The sequence below is a fragment of the Centruroides vittatus genome, unplaced genomic scaffold (assembly GCF_030686945.1).
Source record: "Centruroides vittatus isolate TY-2023 unplaced genomic scaffold, ASM3068694v2 contig_726, whole genome shotgun sequence".
Classification (NCBI taxonomy): domain Eukaryota; kingdom Metazoa; phylum Arthropoda; class Arachnida; order Scorpiones; family Buthidae; genus Centruroides; species Centruroides vittatus.
This window is the reverse complement of record NW_027122463.1, coordinates 2,385,217-2,403,362: the sequence shown is the minus strand read 5'-3', so window position 1 is coordinate 2,403,362 and position 18,146 is coordinate 2,385,217. Positions and strand designations below refer to the sequence as shown.

At 31.9% G+C, this 18,146-nt stretch overlaps 1 protein-coding gene across 1 annotated transcript in view; it reads right to left on the bottom strand.

Annotated features, from left to right (window-relative positions):
• The window catches only part of LOC136980838 (cubilin-like), a 292,841-nt gene that overhangs the window by 204,312 nt on the left and 70,383 nt on the right, over positions 1-18,146 (bottom strand). The window contains 3 exon segments of the mRNA XM_067277042.1: positions 5,665-5,851; positions 7,540-7,670; positions 7,885-8,095. Of these exon segments, the coding sequence (XP_067133143.1) occupies positions 5,665-5,851; positions 7,540-7,670; positions 7,885-8,095 (529 nt within the window).

Sequence of the window (18,146 nt, the reverse complement as noted above, 5' to 3'; positions counted from 1 at the left end):
AAAAAAACCTATGTGTTAAAATAAAAAATTTCTTAATACTTTTTAAAATATTAATAATTAAAAATTAATTTTTTGAAGACAGTCTGTTAAAACAGGAATCACCATTTATTCTATTTCAATGTTCCGGGATACACTGTGACGACCGATTTTTTCTTGTAGGCTTATATTCTCAAAGGCGAAACTTATATCCACTAGTGCAAGCTTTTAATGGATATAAGTTCAATAGTCCTCAAGTAGTAAGGATGGAAAATGCAAGATATATGAAGCATCTCGAGTTCTAATTTTAAACTAGTGTTTTTTAATTGGATCATTTTTTTATTGTTTTTAAAAAAGTTTTTAATTACAACAGCCAACAAGAAAAGATTTGTTGTCAAAGTGTATTCCAGAACAGTGAAATAAGATAAATGGTGATTCCTATTTCAACAGACTAAAAGTTAATTTTTTGAAGACAATTATTTATAATTTAAAATTTAATTACCAACCAGCATTATTCTACAAGAAATTTCTTAAGTGTTTAAATAATTTTCAAAGAAAACTGCACACTTTTACACTTGTTCATAGAATTATTAGAATACTTTTTTGAAACTCAATTTAAATTATCTACACTAATTTCTTTTTCACATTGTATTTAATATTTCATATCCTCGAATTGCTATCCCATCAGTGTTGATTTAATTTTCATAATAAGAAATATTCTACAGAATATATATCAGAAAAACAAGGAGATAGGTTTAGTTTTGCAAACTGTACTGAATAAAAATTTATTAATCATCATTACATAATGAATAGATACATTGTTGTGTAATATAAACTGATTTCCTCCTATAAACACTGCACATATAAGAAATATATAAACAATGCAGAAACTGGATAATATTAAAGAAACAAAAAAACAAAAAGACCAAAATCTCTAGAAAAACAAAAAAATATTTAATGATAAACAAACATTTTCAATAAATTTAGCTTTCATCATCAGGTTAAATATGTTTGAAAAAAAGAACACAGATAAATCAAATGTCGTAGGTTAAAGAAACAGTAGTCATTTGACTGGTTGTTGTTACATTATTTGATGTTGATGTTACTTGTGGTATTTATTTCTGTATTTCAAAAAGAGATCTCCGTGCTAGAAAGAGGATGTTGTAATCTTTGAAAATTATGGCCTTATTTTTATGGCTAGAGATATATAGTGTAAGAAAAATAAGGCAAGAAATTTCAAAAATAGCAAGTCTCCTATATAACTATATTTAAACAGAGAGTTATCCACCATGCAGAAGAACATGTATATAGATATTTCAATGTAATTCTACACATCTTATAAAAATTTCATGCTTGTGAATACCAATATGAAATCTCACTGGTAACATATTGACTGAACAGTAATTTTGATTGTAATTTTATATTGGTCTGCTCATGGTCTGTTTTGGACTGTTAGCTGCCTGTGTGCCACAGATATTTGGTCACCCCTATCAATGCTGATCACAAGTAAATTAAAACCTAAGCAAACCCATGAGAGCCTACTGATATGTTTTATGACAGTTTCATATAGTTGATAATCTATAAAAATATTTGATATTCAGTAAACCCCCTATAACACGGGTTCATATAACACAGATTTGTATAACACGAAGAAAAAATTGCGATTGTGTTCGTATAACACGCTAAAAGAGACTCGTATAACATGGTAAAATGTCATCGCTGACTCGTGTCGCGACAGGATTGGTTGAATCTGGACCAATAGCGGATATTGTACAAACTGTTGAGTTTAAACGAGCACTGGACCTACTAAAAAACATTTATTATTCAACGGCCATAAAAATTACATTTTTATTAATGATGTCTCCAAAGTTAAGTCATTTTTCTGCGAAAAATTCACTGATCAAGAAACACAGGTCCACCGTTCGATGAGCTGCTCCACGATGAAAACAAGCTTAAGCAATGTTGTCATTGAACAGTGCACACTCGGTAAGTAATCCTACAATTTTTTGTTTATAGCATAGTTTATATGGATTATTCCAAAAAAATTATACATGATTTGGAAATGTTGAGTCAAATTAGCCTAGAATCGATTAATTTTATGGAAGAAAACCTTTCAAACAGCCATAGCCCCTAAACTGCACACGTGCCAGGTTGTGATTGGCTCATGTATTTAAGAGACTCGTACAACACAGATTCATATAATACGGAACGTATCTACTGTGTTATAGGGGGTCTACTATACATTTACATCAAAAAATGCCAGGACGAATTCACATTTAAAAAAATTATACATTTTTTTCTATGTGAATTCATCCTGGCATTTTTTAATGTAATTATTAATTTTATAATTGTCTTTGCCACCACTAGAAGACTTTTTAACTTTTTTGCATTTGATGGCGGACATGTAGCCTACAAAGGAAAGTCAGTTCCACCATAGATTTGTTATTGCCTCTATGGACAGAAGGACAGAAGGATTTTAGATTCATATGTATAGTCTAGAAAAAAATGTATAATTTTTCTAAATTGATATATATTTATTTTAATTTTATTCAAATCAAGCTGCCCTGTACATAATAGGTGCTTTTGTTCAAAGTTATATTTTAGCACTGCCATACAATAAAATTTGCAAATTAAAATGAAATTAATTTTTAAAATTTTTCTTATTAATTTTAAGTATATAATTACAATATATACATATGTGTACATAAAAATTCATTTAAATACGAATATTTAAATTAATAATGTTCATGCACATCTCTTTTTTTATTTAAATTGCCTTTTGGTTCCATCAATAATTAAAACAATAGTGTAAGTATCACTTTACAATTAACAGTATGGGAATAAAGGCCCATTCATAATGAAAATTAAGCATAAGCATAAAACATTGTACCTATGTTGTTTAATGCAACCATTCACAACGAGTTATGTAAGTGTAACCTTGAACTTAATCATAAGACATTAACATAAATAATAGCATTAATATTAACATATATATAAAATATTAATATAAATAAATAGCTTAGTGTTTGCAAAAATTAAAACTTTACAAACTCAAAGTTTTTATGCTTTTTATGTGAATTAAACCATAAAACAATCATAGTGGTTATAGAATTCCCATTAATGAGTTTTTCTCTAGTTCAATGGATGAATTTCCATCACCTGCTGCTTGCACTTTTAAGTTTTCTGATGCAAAACTCCTAAGATGTATGCTTTGACATTATTAATATCCATAAATTGAACAGCTATATTATCAGCTGTCACACAAATATAAGTCTATTCATCACTAACCATTATATTTGAATTTTATTTTTTAAAGTGCACTATCAGCTGCTTTAGGAATTTAGCTACCCACATGTATGTATGCACTGCCCACTTATCAGAACCAGCTCTGGGTCTGCTAATCCTCCATACTTGATAATGAGGTAATAAATGAATACATTTGAAAATGTGGACATTGTGAAGCAATGTAAATTTTCAAAAATGCATTTATTACTGTTTAAATACATTAATGCTTTTTGCATCTTAATGTTTTATGATATGGGGTGAGCTTTACATTTACAAGCTAACTTTTTCAGGTTTTGACATCTCAAAAATCAGGTGCTCATTAGATTCGATGCCACATTACAATCATGAAAATTGTGGACATAGTGAATGTTTCAAGTTGGGATTGTTTATGTAACTTATGAATTGAGAAAACATGGTATAGATGAAATAATATTTTCATGTATACCATAAAATTATCAAAATAATAGAACAGTTATATATATAGTAAAACTATAAAACAGAAATTATTTAATTTAAAGAAAAAAAGAATATGTTTATTAGGTCTTCCTGTGCCAACTGGAAGACTGAGCAACTAGCTATCTCTAGCAAATATGATCAGGTGAAATGGTTTCAGCATCATTCCAAGGAATGCTAATCTTTTTTATATCTACTTTATATGTAGAGAGCAAGGTTGTTCATGGACTACCTTGTTTCCTTTTTCCATCCTGTGGTTTCCATTTCAAGGCTACTTTTGGTAAGCATTACTCTGGCAGATGAAATACATGCTCTGCAAAATGCATTCTATGCTATGTAACAATGTCCTGTAGTTCATGTAGGCTACTTCTGAGGACTTCCTCATTTGTGATACAGTCATGATATGTAATTCTAAGTAACCTTCAAAGACAGCACTGATGGAATATGTTGAGTTTCTGAGTAATCTTATTTGTGTCTTTCCATGTTTCGCATGCACAAATTGCAGTTTAAATGTTAATGGTGTTGTAGAGACATATCTTAATCATTGTACTGATTGCTTGCATGGACCAGATTGAGCATAGAATCTGAAAAACTGCTGATGCTTTACCAAGTCTGCATTTTATATTAGCATCAATGCCTCCATTTGATGATAACATGTTACCAAGGTAGCAGAACTCCTCCATTTCATCCTTCCTTTACTCCTGACTGATATCTACTTTTGTTTACGTATTTATGGACATTATGTTTGTTTTATCACTGCTTGTGCAGAGTGGGATTGCAGATAACAATCCCACTCTTCCAGCTCCATGCTCAAGGCTTGTGGTCACTTCCACATCTTTGGCACATTTCTGATATCAATGCAATGTCATCAGCTAAGTCCAGGTCTGTAAGTTGCATCTGTCCTCTCCATTAAATTCCTGCACCACGGTTGGCAATTGCTCACCTTATTATATTGTATATTATTTCTTTTCCAGGTATATGAAATTTTGCTAAACATGTGTGAGATTACCAAGTTGTGCTTAAAGTCAGAATGGAAGAGAGGTACTAATTAGGAATGTGAGTGTGACAGACACCAAATCAGACTTCACAGTTACAAAGAAAATCATCTTGATTGATTTTAAATACACACACAAAAAAAGCTTACAGCAATCATATTCTTGGTGTGTCAGCAGGTAAAAACTAAATCTTCTGGTTCTTCTTTTTAAAAAGAGAATCCTGAAAGAAGAATCCTTCGGTTTTCTTTTGCTCCATGACAATGTTGTTCAGTCCCTGGAGAAGGTGATGTTAGTCCTTATAGAGTCCAGGATGAGGTGAAGAATGCCACTAAGTAAGATCTTGCAATATGAAAAATTCAGAGAGAGAAGATCTCCTTGTCCTTGATAGAGTTTTTATCATCTTTGGTCCCTCATCAACCACTTCGATTGGTTATCTTTCCTCATCCCCATTTTCCAGTTGGTTGTCACTCAGTAATGAGTGTAACAAGATCATACCCATATTGCGTTGAGTCAAAATCAACATTTAATCCAATCCCAGAAATAATTGATCTTAGGACTTACATTGTCTAGATTTTTGTCTATTTTCTGAGAAAATAATTTTTTTTACTATTATTAATATTTCCTTCTATGGACATAAAAATTACAATTTACAATATTAACAACTTTAGTGGTTTTTAGATTTTAGCATAGTTCTGAGACATTTCCAGAATCTCACACATCTGATCATTATAATTACTTATCCCTAGACTGATCAGAGAAAATTCATTCTGCCCAGAATTACACAAATTTTGCTTTAAGAAATCATAATTTTTATAAATTATATACTTAAATTATATTTAAATTCATTTATAAAAAGTTAAAAATAAAAAATTACATTCAAAAATTAGATAAATTATTAAAGTGAATCAACAGAAAAATATTTACTTTATTATGGGGAAAATGTAGAAATACATACCTTAATTCAACATAATCATATGAACATTGGGAATGATGTTCTAAATTAAATGCAGTAAAATTTACTGATATTTGATGACCATTTGCTGCATGCAATTTCCAAGTACAATCTTTGTTATTGGGATATCTTTGAGGATAACCTGGAGTTCTCACAAATCCACTTTCAGTATAAAAGCTTCCTCCACAAGCTAAATCATTAAAAAAAAATATTTCATTATTAATAACTTTATTAATAATGAATAAAAACAAAAAGATAAATAAATATAACAAATTTTATAATATAGGAAGCTCCCAATTTATGATTGTCTGAATTATGACAATTCACAAAAATTGCCAAAAATTCAGAATATATAAATAAAATTCACAAAATAAAAAAAAAATAATTAGCATTGATATAACTCTAAAAATATATTCATGTCAATAGCACATAATTCTCTCAATAGATGTGAAACCACTGTCAAACAAGATTAACGAAGGCTCTGACTCGATGTAAGTGTTCTGATTTAATTTTTGTTACTTTTTAAACAATCACAGTGCATATTATTTATTAAAATATGTATTTATATAAAAATCTATTAAAAGTACTTACATATAGCTTTAATTATCAAAATATTCATACATGAAAAATTTTTTGGTTGTAACATCTATTAATCCATTGAAATATTTGATTATTTCTCACAATGAAGTGTAATATGAATGATACAAGGCTTTCTTTACATCTGTTTAATTCTCTTTTCTCATTTGCTAAGATGTGTGTTGACAAATGAAAAAGAGAATTAAACAGATGTAAAGAAAGCCTTGTATCATTCATATTACACTTCATAGTGAGAAATAATCAAATAAGAAGATTAACATAATTTTATGGACAGAAGTCTTTGGAATATGTTATAACTTGTATTCTTGTATTCCATTTGCAATACTCTTTCCAGAAATATAACACCATTATAAATCAGAAGCTATCTGATTTATATGCATATGTATACAGTAGAACGTCAATTAACCAAAAGCTTTCCAGTCAGACTGTGTTGGGACGTGTTTTGTCTGAATCGAACCTTTTTGATACAACTTCTAAAGTATAAATTTTTTTTGTTTTTATATTTTTCAATATATTTATTTTGTTTGTACAAAAAAAAAAAAGACAATTTTTAATGATACAATAGCCGTGATTATTATTATAAAAATTTCTGTTAAGCTTAACATCGACAAAAATTCAACGCAAAGCAACACGCAAGAGAGAAAAATTTCAACGTGGGATATATTAATATACTATATTAATAATGTATTTTTTCGTACATAATCAGTTATGTGAAAAATCGATTTTCCAAACAACCCCAGTCCCCAATTGATTCAGATAATCAACGTTCTACTGTATATCAAATTTGAATATAAAAACTCTTACTTAAAACAATCTAATTTCTAAAAAAGTAAATATAGAGTCGATGCACAGATGTCATCAAAATTAGCAAGTCCCACAACATAAAGTTAAAATATAACACATTATAAAAACTTGGTTTATTATAATTAGAATTCAATTATTGTTGTCATTATTTTCAGGTAAATAGGCATCTTTAAGCTGTCTTTTCACACTATTGGTTTAATATGTCATTAACAAACAAGTAATTAGTGCTTTCAAATCATTTCATCAATTAATTACAAATGATATCATTTCATATCATATTTGAAACTGCTTAATGACCATTTGAAAAATAATACTAATTGATATCATTTAAAAAATTTACAAAATTATATTTTTATTAGATGAAAACTGCCTATTTTATAAACAAACCTTTCTAATCATTAATTTATGCTTAGCATTAGCCCAGCAGTTTTTCTTTTTCTTAGAGAACATTTTAATATATTATTTGCAAAAACTTACCTGTAGTAGCATTTGAAGTTGCATAAGATGCAGAAAATCCATTACTAGAATATGCATCACTGGATTTAAATTTTATATGCAATTCATTTCCAGTACTAGTCAATACAGGTGGTATTTGGCTGCCACAATAGCTATAAATAGAAAAATATATTCATGAATATTTTATATTTATGATTTAAGAAAATATCAATTCTATAGATTGTGTATTAAATTGTGTCTGGTTACATTTTTTCTAACAACAAAATACTAAATAAATAAATAACTTTTATAAAAATATAAAATCTTCATATATCTTTACACATATATCAACATGTGTAAAGATATATAAAACATGTGTAAACTTACCGTCCTATTCTGCTACCAGTTGTATCATTAACTTCAACATATTCTTCATAGCATGAAGCACTCTCTTTTAAGGTAAAAAAAGCAAAAGTTAATCTTATAATGAATCCTGGATTTGCTCTTAGAAGCCAATTACATTGTGCTATTCCTAAAAGCTCGGGACTACTTGTTACACCAAATACTCCTTGAGAATCAGTTAACACACCACCACAACCTGAGTAAATAAAAATTAATTTAAATATATGTTACAAAATTAATTGAAAAATTTACTTTTAATGCTTAATGTATGATGTTTTGAAATTAACTGGGTACCTATTACTCCTTTATCTTAGTTATGCATAAATGGTAATCAAACAACTAAAAGCTATTTTTGTTAAAAGCTTTTGTTAAGCTTTTAACAAAAATAAATTAAATTATTTTTGTTAAAAGCTGAGTTGTTTACTGTTAAAAACAAAGCTTAGTTGTTTTTGTTAAAAATATACACATCTATTATATTATATTAATATGATTTAATTATTCACAATAGAAGCATGACAATAATCAGAAAGTATAAAGTTATTAAATCTTGCTTCAAAAATTAGATTTTACAATTTATTGTACTGAATAATAAATCATATTTACGTATTTTAAGTCAACATTTTAATATATGATATTAAAAACACAAATATTGTGAGAGGTTTTCAAAATAAGATTGACTTAGTGCTGACACAATTGTAAAGTTGCAGAATCATTAACAAAGAAGGTTTTCCAACTATATATATAAACCAACAGCATCTGATTCTGGGCCCAGAAGGGATTTTTGTCTTGAATAAATTTAAGAAGTGGATATACCTGAGATAAAAGTATGTTAGTTTTACCTAGATGATATTATTATTTTTGTCATCTGCATATTTCATATATGTAATCATTACTTGAATTGTCAGTAATTTCCTTCTGTATTAAGTTTTATAACCTTTATACATAGGAGTGTAAATCTGTATACAAATAAAAATTTTTTTGCTTGAAGTGTCTTAGAGTTTGTTAACTACTAATCAAGAGAGAGATGCTAGAGACAGAAAATTTATGTCTATCTACATGAAAATTTTTTTCTTGGGTTCTTTTTAACTTCCCTGTAACAGTGTTACACAGGCCTGATAATCTGACAATTTCATTAGCAATTTTTCTATTGCTAATTTTAACCTAAGCCATTCATTTTTCTTATAATGTGAATGATATAGTTTAAATATATTTGTCTCATATATTCAATGTTCCATACACCATTGCTTTTAAATAATGTTCTAATTTTGCCTCAAGATGACCTTTAAAAAAGGTTTAAAAATGTTTGCTAATTTTCAATTAAAGTGGATTTTGCTGATTATATAAACTTGTAGTTGAAATTTTATATATTAATATGAATGAAGTAAAGAATCTTTGCAGTCGGTCAATTTTCTAACAAGTAATACATAAAACAAAAATGTATAATTTAACATTATAATAATTGCTGTTAATGTTTTATTAATTAACTTTTTTAATATGTTTAGGCCACATTACAGAATTATTGTCTCAAATAAATTTTATCATTATGTCATAATTGATTGTACAGTACATGGTTCAATAAATAATGCTAATAAATTATAATAACAAGATAGGTGACATTGAGAAACTCAAGATGATGTTTATCAATGTAATTAGCATGGGGGAACAGTTTCAACAGTAATGTCACAAATGAAAGATTATAAGTGATTTATTGTTGAGAATAGAAAAAATACGATGAAAAGTACAGATAAAAAAGAAAAGTGCAATAAAGTCAATAAAGTAAATAAATAAACTAAACTAAACTAAAAAATAAGAAATAAAATAATAATAAAATAAAATCAGTTGGCATTTTAAAGCAGGAAAAATCTTGGAAAAATTGGTGTCACTCATTAAAAGCAGCCACGTTTAAAACTTTGTCCAGTCTGGACTGACGGAACTGTGTCTGAAACATAATATCAGTGAGTCGCGCTTGACACAACTAAAAAATGTATTCGAAATAGTTACATAAAAGTTGAAAATTTCTGATGGTGTGAGAGGAAAAAGTTGAGCTGGTCCAATTCGGAGCAGGATCAGTAGCTCGCATTCAAGTTTGCCTCAGACTAATATAAGTTTATTCTTAAGTAAATTTAATATTCATATTCAAGTTAAATTTAATATTTCATTTCAAAGAAAATAATTATAAAACAGTAAACACCAAATGTTTTTGTCTAGGTATAAAATGAAGAGCTTAAAAATCTAGTTTTGTTAATTGTGCTTAAAGATTATGATCCCAGTGTGATATGTCCTGCTATGCTGACCCCCACCGGAAAAACCAAACTGCCCAAGCAAAAGACAAAATCACTTTGTTTCTACCAAGCATTAGGCAATATATATCAATACGATCACTAATGTGGTAATATTGATATATATTGCCCACATTAGTGGTAGTATTGACATATTTTTAGGGATCTTCCGAAAATATGTCAAAAATTGCTAAATTCCATTACTGTTACTATCCCAATTAAGCGAAAAGTTATGCCAATTAAGTGTTTAAATTATGTATCAGTTTATTAGTTTGATTTCTGTTCTTTGTGATTTGGCCCAAAAACGTTGCTTCCCAAATTAACCAAAGCCCAAGTAAATGAAATCAACTGTATTTTAGTACAAAAATAAAATCAAAAAGTCCACATCTTGAAAAAAATGACAAATTCCACACTGTTCCAGAAGCTTCCCATTATTAGAGCTAGGCAATTGAAGAGCTAGATAATGTGGCCCCATCTAGTGGAGATGATAGATGTAAATCTGGTTCCTTTTTTAGAACTCAGATAACTTTTCCGTAGTTCAACCAAAATTCACCAAACTCTGGAAAAATATCAAGCAACTGTCTAACTTTATATTTCAGAAAACAACACCAAAAAATATCAAAATATTTTTTTGTTATTAAGCATCAAAGAGGTAAAAGTGCCACTATTGTAAAGAGGTAAATGTGCCACTTTCAAAGAGGTAAATGTGCCACTATTTACTTTCCTTCTTTATTATTTACACTTTATACTGACTAAAACTAACTCTCTTCCATTTCCCTGGAAAAGTTGAATTTACAAAAATTCCTTCTTAAAGAATAATTAACACATTTGTGTTGCAACGTTACTAACAGTTATTTGAAATGTTTCACATATAAACGCAAGTACTTTCAACAACTTACGGTTGTCATCTTCAAGCGAAATCGAATATTGTGATTTTCGAACAAATTAGCTTTTTTAACGGACTATTTAAATTACGTAAAGCACGTGTGTGGAATTCATTAAACATATTGAAATGCAATAAATATTATGGATGTAAAAACATGCTGATATAATGTGCTACTCCTAATATAAAATAAAGATAGAGGTGCTGTATTTGTGGTGTACCTAAGGGAGACAATTTATAATCTAGATTGTTTAAATAATGTTACTCATAATTGCGGAATTTCTAATGTTGGTGCATTGCATGGTGTTAAAGTGGCTATGTAAAGGCTCTCCCATATGAATACCTTTCTTCGATCATTGCAAGGTTTTAGCATTTTTGTATGTCCCCAAAGTGGAAAATTATACTGCAAGAAGATCCAACTACATCAATACTAAGGAAAACACGAAAGGTTATAGCACTCCCAGGAATAACAGCTACATTAGCAGGACCTCTCAATCCATCATCTAATGTTGCGTGCCCAAGATTATTCTTTGAAGCAAAAACACACAAACCTGAATGGCCGTTAAGACCCCTAGTTAACAAACGCTCCCACCCAACATACTTCCTTGAGGCTGCACTAGCAAAACACGTTACTTCTTTAATCTCACCCTCCAAATTGCTAACTACAGCCACTCTAGATGCCAAAGACTTCATAATCTCTGAGTTGAATAGCTATCCTAGTTATTCCTACCAGTGGTATAAAATAGATGTAATTTCCCTATATCCATCGGTTCCACACATTGAAGCTGTCATGTAATGTGTTGTATTAGAAATATTAAAATGTAAATTATTAGTGAGTCCGCCAGGTGGCGATCGTTGCTGATGCATCATGGGAACGGTACCTGAGCGCTCACTTTGATTGTAACGACAAGGCAATAAACATAACATGGCGCAGTCGACAAACGTTTAGAAAAAAAGAAGATTCTCCGGTACTGGATTCGACATGTCCACGTTTCAAAATCTTCCTCCTCCCAAACCGATGTTGGTAGAAGGTGACTTGGGAGCGAATTGGAAGAAATTCAAGAAAAGTTATCTACTTTATTCGACGGCGACCGAACTCACGACGAAGAACAATGAAACTCAAGCCGCCATCTTGCTCCATTGTTTGGGGGAAGAAGCTCTAGAAATTTTTGAAACATTAGAACTTAATGAAGAAGAAGTGAAACAACCGAATGTAATTTTAGAAAAACTCGAGTCGTATTTTATTCCGAAAAGCAACCAAAGTGTTGAGAGTCACAAGTTCAATACTCGTGTGCAAGGACCGAGCGAAGCCTTTGACGATTTTGTAGCAGACCTACGTAAGCTATCGATAAATTGTGAGTTTGGAAATTTACGGGATCGACTATTAAGAGATAGAATTGTGAGTGGTATTCGTGATCAGAAGGTAAAGGAACGTCTACTACGAGAAACGGAGCTATCATTAACAAAGGCAATCGACATATGCAGAGCTGCTGAACAGACAGAGAGCCACATTAAACTCTTGTCGAATCACCCGAAGAATATAGAAGTCAACGTGGTAAAACGAAAATCAAGAGAACGTCTCAGTGAATCACGTGATCAGGAAAATAGGTCTAGTGCAGAAACAAAGAACCATCGGACAGAGAACAATTGGCGTGGATATCGAAGACCGGAAAATAAGTTCCAAGGAAGACAACGGAATTGTGGGAGATGTGGTTATAGACATAATAAACCGAACTGTCCAGCAATGGGCAAACAATGTAATAAATGCAAGGAATACAATCATTTTGCGAAAGTGTGTCGAAATAACATGATAAATGTACTGGAAATGGCGCCAGAGAGTACAAACGACTACGTATTGGCGTCACTGGAAAGCAGAGGTAAGAACCTTGATCTAGACTGGTCAGAGACTTTAAGAATTTTAGACTGTGATAAAAGTGTTAGTTTTAAGATAGATACTGGTGCACACGTCAATGTAATCCCCGCATATATTTTTGAGACTCTTAATCTAAGAAGATTGCTAAAGAAAACGAATATTATGATTTCAAATTACGGCGGAAATAGATTAATGGTGTTAGGAGCGTGTGATTTAACAGTACGAACTAAGGATAAGGTTAAGGAACTTTTGAATTTTATAATAGTCAAGACAGCTGACCAAGCAGCACCTATTTTAGGACTCGAGAGTATTAAAAAACTAAATTTACTGCAGAGAAACCGAAATATTTTAGAAATAAAAACGGAAAGTGATTATTTTACTAAATACAGTAATGTATTTGAAGGCATAGGCAGGATCAAAATAAAACCCTGTGAATTTAAATTAAAGGATGACTACAAGGCTGTGGTAGTTCCTACACGCCGAGTACCATTTAACTTAATGAATCCACTAAAGAAAGAATTAATGAGAATGATAAATGATGGAATTATATGCAGCATAGATGAACCGACAGAGTTTGTAAACCCAATCGTCCTAGTTCGCAAACCTGATGGATCCCTGAGAATATGTTTAGATCCACAGAATTTGAATCACTCGATAATGAGAGAACACTTTGAAATACCGACCTTTGAAGAAATCACAAGGGATATGGCAGGTTCCAAATTTTTCTCTATCCTCGATGCAAACAAGGGATTTTGGCAGATTGAACTGGCAGATAGCTCATCAAAATTAACAACCTTTAGTACACCTTTTGGGAGATATAGGTTTCTGCGACTACCCTTTGGATTGACAAATGCTCCTGAGATCTTTCACAAAACATTTACAGAAATTTTTGCTCATATTGAAGGAGTCAAGATTTACATTGATGATCTTATCATTCATGCAAAGGACACAGAAGAACATGACAGAATCTTAGAATTGGTTCTGAAGACAGCAGAAGAGAAAGGGGTTAGGTTCAATAAGGATAAGTGCAAATTTAAACTAAAGGAAGTCAAATATGTGGGACATATCTTGTCAGAAGACGGTATTAGAATTGATCCAGATAAAGTTGAAGCAATCAAACGCATCCCAAAGCCAACTGGTTTAAAAGAACTTAATCGATTCATGGGCATGATAAATTATGTGGCAAAATTTATACCAAATTTAGCTAGTCATACTGCAAAATTAAGGACTCTACTGAAACAGGATTGTTTGTGGCAGTGGACTGATCAACATGATAAGGAATTTCTGAAGCTAAAGAATCTTTTGAGCAGCACCCCAGTCTTACAATTTTATGATAAAGATAAACCACTAGTACTGTCAGTGGATAGTTCAAAAGATGGAATGGGAGCTGTACTACTTCAGGAAGGTGCTCCGGTGGCTTATGCATCAAAGACTCTCACGGAGACCCAGAAAAATTATGCACAAATTGAAAAAGAGGCACTGGCAATAGTGTTTGGCTGTCAGCGTTTTCACCAGTATGTGTATGGTCGTGAAATTACAGTTGAGAGTGACCATAAACCACTAGAGGCAATTTTTCAAAAGCCACTAAATAAATGCCCACTACGCCTTCAGAGATTAAGGATAACCTTACAAAATTATAATTTTAGAGTAAAATACAGACCAGGATCACAACTTGTGTTGGCTGATGCTCTTTCTCGAGCTAGCTATATGGACAGGAATTTTGATGTGATGGAATCTGATGTTGAAGCTCAAGTTAACCTTATCAATTACTGTAGCATTACTCCAAAGAAATTTGAAAAGCTTCGTCATGAAACAAAAAGAGATAGAGAGTTACAGTCACTGATTAACATAATAAAGGGAGGTTGGCCAGAACAGAAAAACATGATAGATCCACTAGTCAAACCATATTGGAAGTTTCGTGAAGACCTGAGTGAAGTGAGAGGCATAGTATGTAAAGGTGAACAATTAGTTATTCCCAAGAGCATGAGAGCAGAGACAATTGATAGACTACACTATAATCACATGGGAATCAATAAAACATTATGGAGAGCAAAAGAACATGTTTTTTGGCCTTTCATGGAAAAAGAAATAATTGATGTTGTAAGGAACTGTCCAGCATGCCTAAAGTATCAAAATTCAAATCCAAAAGAAACACTTATTAACAGAGAACTTGCCACAAGACCATGGGAAATTGTCACCACTGATATCTGCCATTTATTTGGTAAAGATTATCTATTAGTAGTAGACACATTTTCACGATTCCCAGAAGTTTATTGTATGAACCAAAACACCACTCATTCCAAAATAGTTGAAACCATGAAATCAATATTTTCCAGACATGGCAAGCCAGAAGTTGTATACTCGGGTAATGATACCCAGTTTGTGAACAAACACTTCCAACAATTTCTAGAAGACTGGGAAATTACACACAAGACGAGCTCTCCACGAAACCCTCAGTCCAATGGTTTCATTGAACGGCATGTACAAACTATCAAAAAATTACTTAAAAAAGCAGTGTATGACTCAAAGGACATCTATCTGACCTTGTTGGAATACAGAAATACACCTTTAGGTCGAGGTATTCCATCCCCAGCACAACTTCTGTATGGTCGTAGGTTGCGAGGGCAAGTGCCCATGAGGAATAATCTCTTGAAACCCAGAATACTTGTAGACAAATTTAGAAAACACCATACGCAAAGACAACAAGTACAAAAACACTATTTTGATAGGAATGCTAGAGATCTAATAGCATTAAGTCCACATGACAGAGTGATGGTGCAAATTGATAAAAGAAACTGGGAGCCTGGTGAAATAATAAAAATAGACAGATATCGACCAAGGTCTTATATTGTGCGCCTAGACAAAGATGGCAAACACTTCATTCGTAATCGAAGATTTTTAAGGAAGTTTGACATTAATAGATTTAGAAACATACAGAATCACTCAAATGAAGTGTTAGATCAACCAATTGAGGAGAAACAGGCTAGTGAACAAGAGGAAAACATGGAAAGCTCCAGTGGTAGAGAGGAAATGAACTCAGAAAATGAGGAGTTGGAAGATCGGGAGGTGAACGGCAATGAGGCTAAGGACTTGACAACTCGAGCAGGTCGGGTGGTCCGTAGGCCATCGCGTTTCAAAGACTTTGTATAAAAGGGGGAGATGTAATGTGTTGTATTAGAAATATTAAAATGTAAATTATTAGTGAGTCCGCCAGGTGGCGATCGTTGCTGATGCATCATGGGAACGGTACCTGAGCGCTCACTTTGATTGTAACGACAAGGCAATAAACATAACAGTCATGATTATAAACGCCTTATTACTGAACTCTGGTTATCCAACATCACGTGTTACACTTACGAGAGGCCCTCTTACTCGTCACGGAAAACAATTACTTTCAGTTCAATGGTAATATATACAAACAAACCCAAGGAGTGCCAATGGGTTCCCCCCTGTCACCCATTTTAGCAGAGATTATCATGAGGAATATAGAATTTTGCCTTTTCCATGCCCCTTTAGCAATCCACTATCCTATCATGTATCTACGATATGTAGATGACATATTACTTGCATGGGACGGTTCTGCAGAGGAATTAGACAATTTTATTCAAATGTTAGCTTCTATATATCCTACCATCAGGTTCACTGTGGAAGAGGAACAAAATGCCAAAATCTCTTTTCTAGATCTAGAAATATATAGATCTCCTGATCTTAATTTTTCAGTGCACCACAAAAATAACAACTTATCATATATTATCCCTGCGACCGCCTTCCAACCTACAAATTTTGTAAATTCTGCCATTACTTCTCTCATTCAGAGAGCGCTCCTCTTACAATCCACCCAAACATTAATAGATAAAGAATTACAACTTATCAACAAGGCAGTATGTAATGCTGGGTATTCTACCTCCAGATTTCTTTATCTCCTTAACCGGGTCAAGAATAAATTATTTCCAAAATCCTTCCTCTGCAACAAAGAACAACTCACTCTAGTACAGCCTCCGATACCGTTTTTCGGCCATTTATCCCTAAAAATAGCACGTATATTTAGAAAACAGGGTTTTCTATTGCCCATAGTCCCTCAACCAACTTTAAGACGTATGTTGTGCAACGATAGAGATTTTCTCACGTTAAATGAGAAATCGGGAGTTTACAAAATCTTACTAAAGCACACATTATCAGGGGAAGAAATTACTAACATAGGAGCAACGACAAGAATGCTACACGCCTGCATTCTCGAACACCAAGAAGATATCAGAAACAATAGACCAACAACAGAGTTAGCTAAAAAAAGTACTAAACCAAGATTATCTTCCACTTTGGGGACATACAAAAATGCTAAAACCTTGCAATGATCGAAGAGAGGTATTCATATGGGAGAGCCTTTACATAGCCACTTTAACACTGTGCAATGCACCAACATTAGAAATTCCGCAATTATGAGTAACATTATTTAAACAATCTAGATTATAAATTGTCTCCCTTAGGTACACCACAAATACAGCACCTCTATCTTTATTTTATATTAGGAGTAGCACGTTATATCAGCATGTTTTTACATCCATAATATTTATTGCATTTCAATATGTTTAATGAATTCCACACATGTGCTTTACATAATTTAAATAGTTCGTTAAAAAAGCTAATTTGTTCAAAAATCACAATATTCGATTTCGCCTGAAGATGACAACCGTAAGTTGTTGAAAGTACAGTACTTGCGTTTATATGTGAAACATTTCAAATAACTGTTAGTAATGCCGCAACACAAATGTGTTAATTATTCTTTACTTTATGTTGGCGTGAAGTGTGTTAATACTATTTCCCTTCTTAATGTGCATTCTCATGGCATACCCTACTAAAGTGCAGTTAAAAATAAAAAATTGCATTTCAAATAGTACAGTAGAAGCTGCTTCTTAGGATAAGCCTTAACCTTCTCCCTCTCCCCGCGGGGGGAATTTCAAAAAATCCCTTCTTAGTGTACATTCTCATGACATACCCTAACTGTGTACCAAATTTCAACTTTCAACTCCTAACCATTTGGGCTCTGCACTTTATTATTATTATGTTGGGTTAAGTGAGATATACTCGGTTAACACCGGTGGCTGTGTACTATGCCGGACCAAAGTCAAGGCATAGTAACCAAAACAGAAATTAAAGAAGTGTATCAGTGTGTGTGTCTGTATTCAGGAATTTTCTCACAATATGACATGTATTC